This window comes from Bombina bombina, chromosome 5, assembly GCF_027579735.1.
Source record: "Bombina bombina isolate aBomBom1 chromosome 5, aBomBom1.pri, whole genome shotgun sequence".
In the NCBI taxonomy this organism is placed as follows: Eukaryota; Metazoa; Chordata; class Amphibia; order Anura; family Bombinatoridae; genus Bombina; species Bombina bombina.
The window spans coordinates 746917493-746931345 of record NC_069503.1 but is presented as its reverse complement, the minus strand read 5'-3'; the positions used below and the strand labels follow the sequence as shown (position 1 = coordinate 746931345).

The 13853-nt window shown below is 41.1% G+C and overlaps 1 protein-coding gene across 1 annotated transcript in view; it reads left to right on the top strand.

Annotated features, from left to right (window-relative positions):
• The window catches only part of KIAA0319 (KIAA0319 ortholog), a 364526-nt gene that overhangs the window by 50283 nt on the left and 300390 nt on the right, over window positions 1-13853 (top strand). Inside the window, exon 5 of the mRNA XM_053714803.1 lies at window positions 1583-1585. Coding sequence (XP_053570778.1) covers window positions 1583-1585 — 3 coding nt within the window. The remainder of the gene's footprint in view (window positions 1-1582; window positions 1586-13853) is intronic.

Below are 13853 nucleotides of genomic sequence, written 5' to 3'. Positions count from 1 at the left end.
CCCTGCAGACTCGCGGCCAATGGGCCGCCAGCAGGGAGGTGTCAATCAACCCGATCATACTCGATCGGGTTGATTTCCGACGATGTGTGTCCGCCTGCTCAGAGCAGGCGGACAGGTTATGGAGCAGCGGTCTTTGTGACCGTTGCTTCCTAACTGCAGTTTCTGGCGAGCCTGCAGGCTTGCCAGAAACACGGGGCATCTAGCTCTTTACGGAGCTTGATACATATGCCCCTTTGTGTCTAAAGGTCTATTTTTCCATCTGAATCTCAGATTTCTGAACTTGATGGCATGGAAATTGAAAGGTTAGTTTGTAGATATAGAGGTTTCTCTGATTTAGTGATTGAAACCTTAATTCAGGTGTCAGCCGCTCTGGAATCAATCCGGGATGTAACCCAACTGCTAGCGTGAATTGAAAGCACACGCTAGCACACTGAGAAATATCCAGGACGTGACCCACTCAGGAAGCAGATTAGAAGATAACAAAAATGAATATTGTTCCAGAATGCAGGAAAGCCACAAAGGATAAAACGTCCCTTTAAGTAGTACAAAGAACAAAAAGGAAATGCTCTTACTTTGAAGCTTCTGAAAAAGGTCCTCTTTAGCAGGCTTGTAAAACAAAGGAAAAGTTCTCTTTTGCAGCTTGTAAAAGTATAATGTCCCTTTAAGCAGGTTTATAACAAACAGAAAGGCAAAGTTCTCTTTTGCAGCTTGTAAAAGTAAATGTCCCTTTTAAGCAGGTGTATAACAAACAGAAAGGCAAAGTTCTCTTTTGCAGCTTGTAAAAGTATAATGTCCCTTTAAGCAGGTTTATAACAAACAGAAAGGCAAAGTTCTCTTTTGCAGCTTGTAAAAGTAAATGTCCCTTTTAAGCAGGTGTATAACAAACAGAAAGGCAAAGTTCTCTTTTGCAGCTTGTAAAAGTAAATGTCCCTTTTAAGCAGGTGTATAACAAACAGAAAGGCAAAGTTCTCTTTTGCAGCTTGTAAAAGTAAAATGTCCCTTTAAGCAGGTCTTGTTTAACAAAGAATAGGTTTAAAGGTAAAGGCCAAAGCAAGGTCAGGCAGGCAGAAGTCGGCATCCAAATATCAGCAAAAGGTATAGGCAAAAGACAGGGTCAGGCAAGCAGAAGTCGGCATCCAAGTGTCAGCAAAAGGGTAATAGCTACAGGCAAGGTCAGGCAGGCAGAAGTCAATGTCCAAATATCAGCAAGTAGGGATTAGGCAAGAGGCTTGGTCAGGCAGGCAGAAGTCGGTACACAGAAGAATAAAACTGATATGGTACTCACAATCCAGGGAAACAAACAAACGGGCCCAGATTCAGATCTCCCGCCGAGATTTAAAGGGCAGGAGCGTAACCGTCATCAGAGGGGTGTGAGAGAAAGCGTCATGTTGCTAAGCAACATGACGTCAGAGACACAGAGGAGTTCCGGGAGCCGCGGCGACACGGCGATGAACGGAAGCGCTCATGACAGCACCCCCTCCTCAAGGGCCCCTCCGGGGGACAGGACCAGGTCTATCAGGATGAGTCTTGTGGAAGGTCTTGACCAATATTGGAGCATTTACTTGATGAGCAGGTTCCCAAGAACGTTCCGTGACTGGATAACCCTTCCAATGAATGAGATAATACAATTTCTTGCCCCGCAATTTGGAATCTAGAATATGGCTGATCTCAAACTCAGGATGTCCATGCACCAATAACGGTGGAGGTTTAGAAAAAGGCTTAGAATACCTGTTAATCATCACAGGTTTTAAAAGAGAAACATGGAATACCGGATGGACTTTGAGAGACTTGGGTAAAGCTACCCGATAAGCAGTGGAACATACCTGACCCAGTATTCGGAAAGGACCCACATATCGTGGTCCCAATTTGTTAGAAGGTTGTTTCAGGCGAAGAAATCGAGAGGAAATCCAAACTTTATCACCAGGGCGATATTTGGGAGCCTTTTTCCGTCGAAGATCCGAAAAGAACTTGTAACGTCTAGAAGTTACAGAAAGAATACGATGTATCTTCTGCCAATGTCGAGTTAATCTTCGGGCTGTAAGATCAGAAGCAGGATTCACTGTGGAGGAAGTATGCAAAGGGAACGTCCTAGGCTGATATCCGTAAGCTGCATGAAAAGGAGAAGTCTGAAGGGAGGAATTGTACCGGGCATTATGGGCCAATTCAGCCAAAGGAAGGTAAGAAGTCCAGTTAGAATGATAATGATCCACATAATGTCTAAGATATGTTTCAAGACACTGGTTTACTCTTTCAGTCTGACCATTCGATTGTGGGTGGTGAGAAGTAGAGAGAGATATAGTAGTACCAAAATGTTTACAAAGTGACCTCCAAAATCGAGAAACGAATTGTACCCCTCTATCTGAAACAATATCAAGAGGAAATCCATGGATTCTTACAATATGTAGAATAAAAAGTTCAGAGAGTCTTTTGGCAGATGGTAATCCTGGCAAGGGTACAAAATGAGCCGTCTTAGTGAACCTGTCGACCACCACCCAGATAGTATTGTTCCCAGTGGACAAAGGAAGATCGGTAATAAAGTCCATGGATACATGAGTCCAAGGCTGGTGAGGTATAGGCAATGGTTGGAGTAATCCTGAAGGAAGTTGGCGTGGAGTTTTGTTCATGGCACATTGTGTGCATACTGAGACGTAATCCTTCACATCTTGAGAGAGTGTAGGCCACCAGACATGTTGTTTGAGGTTTCGAGTGGTAATACTGATGCCAGGATGTCCAGAAAGGGGACTATCATGAGCCCAAAATAAAATCTTGGAACGAAGGCGTTCAGGAACAAAGAGTAAACCATTGGGAGGTTTACAGGACAAAGGAAGACGCTCTTGAGCGGACTGTAATTCTTGTAACCAAGAAGTTGTTAACTGGGCAATGACTTCATGAGGTTGGAGAATGGTACCAGACTCAGGAACTGGGGTATCTTGAAATTGTCTGGAAAGTGCGTCTGCTTTAATATTTTTTGAACCAGGTATGTAAGACAAATTATAGTGAAACCGAGAGAAGAATAAGGACCAGCGTGCTTGCCTGGAATTTAGTCGTTTGGCTGTTTGGAGATACAGAAGGTTCTTATGATCAGTAAGTATAGTAAATGGCAAAGAAGTACCTTCCAGCCAATGTCTCCATTCATCCAATGCCATCTTGATGGCAAGCAACTCTTTATTCCCTACGTCATAGTTAAATTCGGAAGGAGTGAATTTTTTAGAGAAAAAAGCAACAGGATGAATCCTTCCAGTCTCTGGTATTCGTTGAGACAGAACCGCTCCAGCAGCAACAGAGGAAGCATCCACCTCCAGAATAAATTGAAACTCAGGATTTGGATGACGAAGGATAGGAGCTGAGGAAAAAGCTTCTTTGAGAGATTCAAAAGCTTCTATAGCCTCAGACGGCCATACTTTACAGTTTTGTCCTTTTCTTGTGAGAGAAGTAAGAGGAGAAGTAATAGTAGCAAAATTCTTGATGAACTTTCTGTAATAATTGGCGAAGCCTAGGAAACGTTGTAAAGCCTTCAAAGAATCAGGTCTAGGCCAATCCAAAATGGCAGAAAGTTTAGTAGGGTCCATTTCGAATCCAGATGCCGATATTACATAACCCAGAAAGGGTATGATTTTTTGATGGAAAGAACATTTCTCCAGTTTAGCAAACAGATGGAATTCTCTTAGACGTTGAAGTACTTTCTTGACGTGGTGCACATGATCTTGGTGGTTCTGAGAAAAAATTAAGATGTCGTCCAGGTATATGATAACAAAAATATTCAAAAAATCACGAAAGATCTCATTTACAAAATGCTGGAAAACCGCCGGAGCATTGCATAGCCCAAAGGGCATGACCAAATATTCATAATGCCCAAATCGAGTGTTAAAGGCAGTCTTCCACTCATCTCCTTTGCGTATACGGATCAAGTTGTATGCACCACGTAGGTCGAGTTTGGTGAAAATGGTGGCTCCCTGAAGATAAGTAAAAAGTTCAGGAATAAGGGGCAGAGGATAACTGTTCTTGATGGTAATCTGATTCAATCCACGATAATCAATACAGGGTCTTAATCCGCCATCCTTTTTTCCCACAAAAAAGAAACCAGCCCCTACAGGGGAAGAGGAGGGTCGAATAAATCCTCTAGCCAGATTGTCTTTTATATATTCTTCCAGAGCCATGTTTTCTGGTTTAGAAAGTGGATATGTTTTGCCTCGAGGATAGGCAGCCCCAGGAAGGAGGTCAATGGGACAATCAAAAGGGCGATGAGGAGGAAGACGTTCCGCTTCTTTTTTGGAGAAGACATCCACAAAGTCATGGTAATGCATAGGTAAGGATTCCGGAGTTTCAACTGTGAGAGCAATAGTGAGTGGTAACTTAGTAATCTCTTGAAGACATTTAGTCTGGCATGTAGATCCCCAGGAAGTGAGTTCACCGAAAGTCCAAGAAAAAATGGGATTGTGAATCTGGAGCCAGGGTAATCCCAAGATAATGGGAAATTGCGGAGTGGGAATGACATCGAAACAAATTGTCTCAGAATGAAGTATTCCTACGGTGAGGATTAAGGGTTGAGTAGAAAACTGAATGTATCCAGAACCCAAAGGATCTCCACTGACCGTAGAGACTGAAATGGAATACTCCTTCTTTAGTAAGGGTATAGAATGAGTAGAAACAAATGTAGAGTCAATGAACACACCTCCAGCACCAGAATCAATTAGGGCTTGGGTATAGATCTTCTTTTGTCCAATTAGAAGAGTTACTGGAACAAAGAGTTTCTTGTATAGGGAATGACCACTATTTTGGCTTAACTCAGTTCCCTGGACTAGAGTTAAGCCCTGGCTTTTACTGGCCTAGTAGGACAATCCCTTAATAAATGTCCTTTAAGGCCACAGTACAGACATAAGCCAAGAGTCCGTCTTCTTAAGCGTTCAGTCTCAGTTAATTTTATACTTCCTACTTCCATGGGTTCAGCCTGATCAGTAGTAGGAGAGGCTGGAGTGACTGGACTAGAAAAACGAGGAGCTAAACGAAAAGGAGTTCGAGTGGCAGTCCTCTGTGTTCTATCCTTTTCTTGTTGGCGTTCACGAAACCTGGCGTCGAGACAGATACAGAGATTTATTAAGGCTTCTAAGGACTCTGGAAGTTCACGATACACCAATTCATCCTTGAGACGCTCAGAAAGTCCTTTACGGAAAGCGGCTCTGAGTGCTCCCTGATTCCAAGTGGTTTCAGAGGCAAGGGTGCGGAACTCAATTGCATATTGAGAGACTGGTTGATTTCCTTGACGTAAATCCAGGAGAGTTGCTTCAGCAGCGGATGACCTTCCAGGTTTATCGAATACGTTTGAGAATGTAGATAGAAATGTATCAACATCCAACAGTATAGGATCATTCTTTTCTAGCAAAGGTGACACCCAAGCCAAGGCTTTTCCTTTCATTAAGGAAATAAGAAACGTGATTCTAGAAGAGGCAGTAGCAAAGAGAGTAGGGCTATTTCGGAAATGAAGACGGCATTGATTCAAAAAGCCTCTACATTCTTCAGGATTCCCATCATATTTATCCGGAAGAGGAATCCTGGGACTTAGTTGTACCTGAGACTGATTGTTAGGAATCGGAGGAGGTAATGCCTCAATCGGATTTGGATTGGGATTAGGATTGGGAGGTGTGGTAGCAACCAAATTTTGTAATAGAGCAGTAATTTGATCAAGTTTAGTGTCCAGAGACTGCAAGTGAGTGGCATGAGAACCCAAGAGCTGTCCCTGGTGAGCCACGGCCATAGATAATTCAGTGGGGTCCATTTTTATGGCCCGTTTGTAATGTCAGCCGCTCTGGAATCAATCCGGGATGTAACCCAACTGCTAGCGTGAATTGAAAGCACACGCTAGCACACTGAGAAATATCCAGGACGTGACCCACTCAGGAAGCAGATTAGAAGATAACAAAAATGAATATTGTTCCAGAATGCAGGAAAGCCACAAAGGATAAAACGTCCCTTTAAGTAGTACAAAGAACAAAAAGGAAATGCTCTTACTTTGAAGCTTCTGAAAAAGGTCCTCTTTAGCAGGCTTGTAAAACAAAGGAAAAGTTCTCTTTTGCAGCTTGTAAAAGTATAATGTCCCTTTAAGCAGGTTTATAACAAACAGAAAGGCAAAGTTCTCTTTTGCAGCTTGTAAAAGTAAATGTCCCTTTTAAGCAGGTGTATAACAAACAGAAAGGCAAAGTTCTCTTTTGCAGCTTGTAAAAGTATAATGTCCCTTTAAGCAGGTTTATAACAAACAGAAAGGCAAAGTTCTCTTTTGCAGCTTGTAAAAGTAAATGTCCCTTTTAAGCAGGTGTATAACAAACAGAAAGGCAAAGTTCTCTTTTGCAGCTTGTAAAAGTAAATGTCCCTTTTAAGCAGGTGTATAACAAACAGAAAGGCAAAGTTCTCTTTTGCAGCTTGTAAAAGTAAAATGTCCCTTTAAGCAGGTCTTGTTTAACAAAGAATAGGTTTAAAGGTAAAGGCCAAAGCAAGGTCAGGCAGGCAGAAGTCGGCATCCAAATATCAGCAAAAGGTATAGGCAAAAGACAGGGTCAGGCAAGCAGAAGTCGGCATCCAAGTGTCAGCAAAAGGGTAATAGCTACAGGCAAGGTCAGGCAGGCAGAAGTCAATGTCCAAATATCAGCAAGTAGGGATTAGGCAAGAGGCTTGGTCAGGCAGGCAGAAGTCGGTACACAGAAGAATAAAACTGATATGGTACTCACAATCCAGGGAAACAAACAAACGGGCCCAGATTCAGATCTCCCGCCGAGATTTAAAGGGCAGGAGCGTAACCGTCATCAGAGGGGTGTGAGAGAAAGCGTCATGTTGCTAAGCAACATGACGTCAGAGACACAGAGGAGTTCCGGGAGCCGCGGCGACACGGCGATGAACGGAAGCGCTCATGACATCAGGCTTGTAAGCCTGCAACTAGGATGATTTACCATAAAGTCTGGAAGTCCTTTATTTTTTGGTTTATTGATCATGTTTTTTCTGGCATTCTTTTAGAATTCCTTGGATTTTGCAGTTCTTTTAGGATGGTCTAGATAAGGGCTTATCTGGCAGTTCTCTGAAGGGGCAGATAACTGCTCTTTAAAGGATTACTTTCTGTTATTATTTTTAAGCTAAACAACTAACATATTAAAGTTAATAAACATTAATTAAAACCTACTGACCTATATTTTCTCCAAAACGAAGTTTCATAACGTTCTAAAAGTTATATCTTTTATTTGCCGATGATGTCACGTTATCCTGCCCACTATTTTCAGCACTGAGTGTTCAAAATACTTAAACCAATAACTTTGTGTTTAAAGCGCCATTTTGAAACCTAGGTATTGTAAACGGATTGGTACAGAGCAAAGGATACCCACGGAGTGGGTTTGGAAAACAATTAAATTTGCAGACAAGATTTCTGATATACGGTAGAGATATGTTAATTAAATGCTATTGATAAAAAGAGTATTTGGGGTAGTTAGTTAGTAACAGGCATAGAAAATATTTACTTACAGTGGCCCTTTAAGTTTTGTTTCATAGGAAGATTGCTAATCTTACTGATATCCAGGGTTTTATTCAGGCTTTGGCCCATATGAAGCCTGTGATCAAGCCAATTTCTCCTCCATGGAATCTTAACCTGCTGTTAAGGGTTTTGCAGGCTCCTCCTTTTGAACATTTGCATAAGGTGGATATAAACTGCTTTATTTGAAGGTTTTATTCTGTTTGGCTATCTCTTCTGCTAGAAGAGTTTCAGAGTTATCTGCTCTTTCTTGTGATCTTACTGTTCTTTTTTTTAGGAATAGGCAGTTTTACAGACTACTTTTGATTTTTTTTCTTAAAGTTGTTTCTTTAGAGAACTTTAATAGAGAAATTGTTTTCCCTTTCTTGTGTCCGGATCCTAAGAGAGATCTTTGCATAATTTGTATGTTGTTAGAGAATTGAAATACTATATTGATTCTAAGGACTTTAAACAGCCTTCTAGTTTGTTCATTCACTGCTGTTTCTTTGGCCCCTTGGTTGAAACTTTTAATTCACAAGGCTTACTTGGAAGCAGGTTTACCTCCACAGCAATGGATTATTGCTTATTATACTAGGTCAGTGGCCGCTTCTTGAGCTTTCAAAAATGAGGGTTCAGTTGACCAAATTTTCAAGGCAGCGATTTGGTCATCTTTTGGTCCTCTTTTACTAAATTCTTCCATTTTGTTATTTCTTTCATGTAATTAGCAAGAGTCCATGAGCTAGTGACGTATGGGATATACATTCCTACCAGGAGGGGCAAAGTTTCCCAAACCTCAAAATGCCTATAAATACACCTCTCACCACACCCACAAATCAGTTTTACAAACTTTGCCTCCCGTGGAGGTGGTGAAGTAAGTTTGTGCTAGATTCTACGTTGATATGCGCTTCGCAGCAGGCTGGAGCCCGGTTTTCCTCTCAGTGTGCAGTGAATGTCAGAGGGATGTGAAGAGAGTATTGCCTATTTGAATTCAATGGTCTCCTTCTACGGGATCTATTTCATAGGTTCTCTGTTATCGGTCATAGAGATTCATCTCTTACCTCCCTTTTCAGATCGACGATATACTCTTACAGGGAGTGCAGAATTATTAGGCAAGTTGTATTTTTGAGGATTAATTTTATTATTGAACAACAACCATGTTCTCAATGAACCCAAAAAACTCATTAATATCAAAGCTGAATATTTTTGGAAGTAGTTTTTAGTTTGTTTTTAGTTTTAGCTATTTTAGGGGGATATCTGTGTGTGCAGGTGACTATTACTGTGCATAATTATTAGGCAACTTAACAAAAAACAAATATATACCCATTTCAATTATTTATTTTTACCAGTGAAACCAATATAACATCTCAACATTCACAAATATACATTTCTGACATTCAAAAACAAAACAAAAACAAATCAGTGACCAATATAGCCACCTTTCTTTGCAAGGACACTCAAAAGCCTGCCATCCATGGATTCTGTCAGTGTTTTGATCTGTTCACCATCAACATTGCGTGCAGCAGCAACCACAGCCTCCCAGACACTGTTCAGAGAGGTGTACTGTTTTCCCTCCTTGTAAATCTCACATTTGATGATGGACCACAGGTTCTCAATGGGGTTCAGATCAGGTGAACAAGGAGGCCATGTCATTAGATTTTCTTCTTTTATTCCCTTTCTTGCCAGCCACGCTGTGGAGTACTTGGACGCGTGTGATGGAGCATTGTCCTGCATGAAAATCATGTTTTTCTTGAAGGATGCAGACTTCTTCCTGTACCACTGCTTGAAGAAGGTGTCTTCCAGAAACTGGCAGTAGGACTGGGAGTTGAGCTTGACTCCATCCTCAACCCGAAAAGGCCCCACAAGCTCATCTTTGATGATACCAGCCCAAACCAGTACTCCACCTCCACCTTGCTGGCGTCTGAGTCGGACTGGAGCTCTCTGCCCTTTACCAATCCAGCCACGGGCCCATCCATATGGCCCATCAAGACTCACTCTCATTTCATCAGTCCATAAAACCTTAGAAAAATCAGTCTTGAGATATTTCTTGGCCCAGTCTTGACGTTTCAGCTTGTGTGTCTTGTTCAGTGGTGGTCGTCTTTCAGCCTTTCTTACCTTGGCCATGTCTCTGAGTATTGCACACCTTGTGCTTTTGGGCACTCCAGTGATGTTGCAGCTCTGAAATATGACCAAACTGGTGGCAAGTGGCATCTTGGCAGCTGCAGGCTTGACTTTTCTCAGTTCATGGGCAGTTATTTTGCGCCTTGGTTTTTCCACACGCTTCTTGCGACCCTGTTGACTATTTTGAATGAAACGCTTGATTGTTCGATGATCACGCTTCAGAAGCTTTGCAATTTTAAGAGTGCTGCATCCCTCTGCAAGATATCTCACTATTTTTTACTTTTCTGAGCCTGTCAAGTCCTTCTTTTGACCCATTTTGCCAAAGGAAAGGAAGTTGCCTAATAATTATGCACACCTGATATAGGGTGTTGATGTCATTAGACCACACCCCTTCTCATTACAGAGATGCACATCACCTAATATGCTTAATTGGTAGTAGGCTTTCGAGCCTATACAGCTTGGAGTAAGACAACATGCATAAAGAGGATGATGTGGTCAAAATACTCATTTGCCTAATAATTCTGCACTCCCTGTATATACCATTACCTCTACTGATTCTCGTTTCAGTACTGGTTTGGCTTTCTACTATATGTAGATGAGTGTCCTGGGGTAAGTAAGTCTTATTTTTTGTGACACTCTAAGCTATGGTTGGGCACTTTTATATAAAGTTCTAAATATATGTGTTTAAACATTTATTTGCCTTGATTCAGGATGATCAATATTCCTTATTTCAGACAGTCAGTTTCATTATTTGGGATAATGCATATGAATAAATAATTTTTTCTTACCTTAAAATTGACTTTTTTTTCCCTGTGGGCTGTTAGGCTCGCGGGGGCTGAAAATGCTTAATTTTATTGCGTCATTCTTGGCGCTGACTTTTTTGGCGCAAAAACATTTCTTGTCATTTCCGGCGTCATACTTGTCGCCGGAAGTTGTTCGTGTTTGCGTAATTTTTTTGACGTTTTGCGCCAAAAATGTCGGTGTCACCGGATGTGGCGTCATTCTTGGCGCCAAAAGCATTTAGGCGCCAATAATGTGGGCGTCTTTTTTGGCGCTAAAAAATGTGGGCGTCATTTTTGTCTCCACCTTTTTTTCACATTATTTAAGTCTCATTTTTCATTTGCTTCTGGTTGCTAGAGGCTTGTTCATTGGCATTTTTTCCCATTCCTGAAACTGTCTTTTAAGGAATTTGATAGATTTTGCTTTATATGTTGTTTTTTCTCTTACATATTGCAAGATGTCTCAGATTGACCCTGGATCAGAAGCTATTTCTGGAAAAACGCTGCATGATGCTGGTTCTACCAAAGTTAAGTGTATTTGCTGTAAATTTGTGGTAACTGTTCCTCCGGCTGTAGTTTGTGATGAATGTCATGATAAGCTTGCTAATGCAGATAGTATTTCCATTAGTAATATTCCATTACCTGTTGCTGTTCCATCAACATCTAATACTCAGGATGTTCCTGTTAATATAAGAGATTTTGTTTCTAAATCTATTAGGAAGGCTATGTCTGTTATTCCTCCTTCCAGTAAACGTAAAAGGTCTTTTAAAACTTCACATTTTTCAGATGAATTTTTAAATGAACATCATCATTCTGATTTGTCTGTTTCTGATGATGATTTTTCTGGTTCAGAGGATTCTGTCTCAGATATTGACACTGATAAATCTTCATATTTATTTAAAATGGAATTTATTCGTTCTTTACTTAAAGAAGTTTTAATCGCATTAGAGATGGAGGAATCTAGTCCTCTTGATACTAAATCTACTAAGCGTTTAAATTCGTTTTTTAAACCTCCTACAGTTATTCCGGAAGTTTTTCCTGTCCCTGATGCTATTTCTGAAGTAATTTCTAGGGAATGGAATAATCTGGGTAATTCATTTACTCCTTCTAAAAGGTTTAACAAATTGTATCCTGTGCCATCTGAAAGATTAGAGTTTTGGGACAAAATCCCTAAAGTTGATGGGGCTATCTCTACTCTCGCTAAACGTACTACTATTCCTACGGCAGATAGTACTTCCTTTAAGGATCCTTTAGATAGGAAGATTGAATCCTTTCTAAGGAAAGCTTATTTATGTTCAGGTAATCTTCTTAGGCCTGCTATTTCTTTGGCTGATGTTGCGGCAGCTTCCACTTTTTGGTTGGAGGCTTTGGCACAACAAGTGTCAGATCATAATACTCATAGCATTGTTAAACTTCTTCAACATGCTAATAACTTTATTTGTGATGCCATCTTTGATATCATTAGAGTTGATGTCAGGTATATGTCTTTAGCTATTTTAGCTAGAAGAGCTTTATGGCTTAAAACTTGGAATGCAGATATGTCTTCTAAGTCAACTTTGCTTTCCCTTTCTTTCCAAGGTAATACATTGTTTGGTTCCCAGTTGGATTCTATTATTTCAACTGTTACTGGGGGGAAAGGAACTTTTTTACCTCAGGATAAAAAATCTAAAGGTAAATATAGGGCTGCTAATCGTTTTCGTTCCTTTCGTCAGAATAAGGAACAGAAGCCTGATCCTTCCCCTAAAGGAACGGTTTCTGTTTGGAAACCATCTCCAGTTTGGAATAAATCCAAGCCTTTCAGAAAGCCAAAGCCAGCTCCCAAGTCCACATGAAGGTGCAGCCCTCATTCCAGCTCAGCTGGTAGGGGGCAGATTACGATTTTTCAAAGAAATTTGGATCAATTCGATTCACAGTCTTTTCATTCAGAACATTGTTTCACAAGGGTACAGAATAGGTTTCAAGGTAAGGCCTCCTGCAAGAAGATTTTTTCTTTCTCGCATTCCAATAACCCAGTGAAGGCTCAAGCATTTCTGAAATGTGTTTCAGATCTAGAGTTGGCTGGAGTAATTGTGCCAGTTCCAGTTCTGGAACAGGGTCTGGGGTTTTACTCAAATCTATTCATTGTACCAAAGAAGGAGAATTCCTTCAGACCAGTTCTGGATTTAAAAATATTGAATCATTATGTAAGGATACCAACATTCAAAATGGTAACTATAAGGACTATTCTGCCTTTTGTGCAGCAAGGGCATTATATGTCCACAATAGATTTACAGGATGCATATCTGCATATTCCGATTCATCCAGATCACTTTCAGTTTCTGAGATTCTCTATTCTAGACAAGCATTACCAGTTTGTGGCTCTGCCGTTCGGCCTAGCAACAGCTCCAAGGATTTTTTCAAAGGTTCTCGATGCCCTTCTATCTGTAATCAGAGAACAGGGTATTGTGGTATTTCCTTATTTGGACGATATCTTGGTACTTGCTCAGTCTTCACATTTAGCAGAATTTCATACGAATCGACTTGTGTCGTTTCTTCAAGAACATGGTTGGAGGATCAATTTACCAAAGAGTTCATTGATTCCTCAGACAAGGGTAACCTTTTTAGGTTTCCAAATAGATTCAGTGTCCATGACTTTGTCTCTGACGGACAAGAGAACTCTGAAATTGGTTTCAGCTTGTTGAAACCTTCAGTCTCAATCATTCCCTTCGGTAGCCTTATGCATGGAAATTCTAGGTCTTATGACTGCTGCATCGGACGCGATCCCCTTTGCTCGTTTTCACATGCGACCTCTTCAGCTTTGTATGCTGAACCAGTGGGGCAGGGATTATACAAAGATATCACAGTTAATATCTTTAAATCCGATTGTACGACACTCTCAGTTTGGGGAGCTGTATGGGGGTCTCTGACAGCGCAGGGGGTTTGGGAATCTCAGGAGGCGAGATTACCAATCAACATTTTGGAACTCCGTGCGATTTTCAGAGCTCTTCAGTCGTGGCCTCTTCTGAAGAAAGAATCGTTCAATTGTTTTCAGACGGACAATGTCACAACCGTGGCATATGTCAATCATCAAGGGGGGACTCACAGTCCTCTGGCTATGAAAGAAGTATCTCGGATACTTGTATGGGCGGAATCCAGCTCCTGTCTAATTTCTGTGGTTCATATCCCAGGTATAGACAATTGGGAAGCGGATTATCTCAGTCGCCAGACGTTACATCCGGGCGAATGGTCTCTTCACCCAGAGGTATTTCTTCAGATTGTTCAAATCTGGGGACTTCCAGAAATAGATCTGATGGCCTCTCATCTAAACAAGAAACTTCCCAGGTATCTGTCCAGATCCAGGGATCCTCAGGCGGAGGCAGTGGATGCATTGTCACTTCCTTGGAAGTATCATCCTGCCTATATCTTTCCGCCTCTAGTTCTTCTTCCAAGAGTGATCTCCAAGATTCTAAAAAAGCATTTGTTTGTTCTGC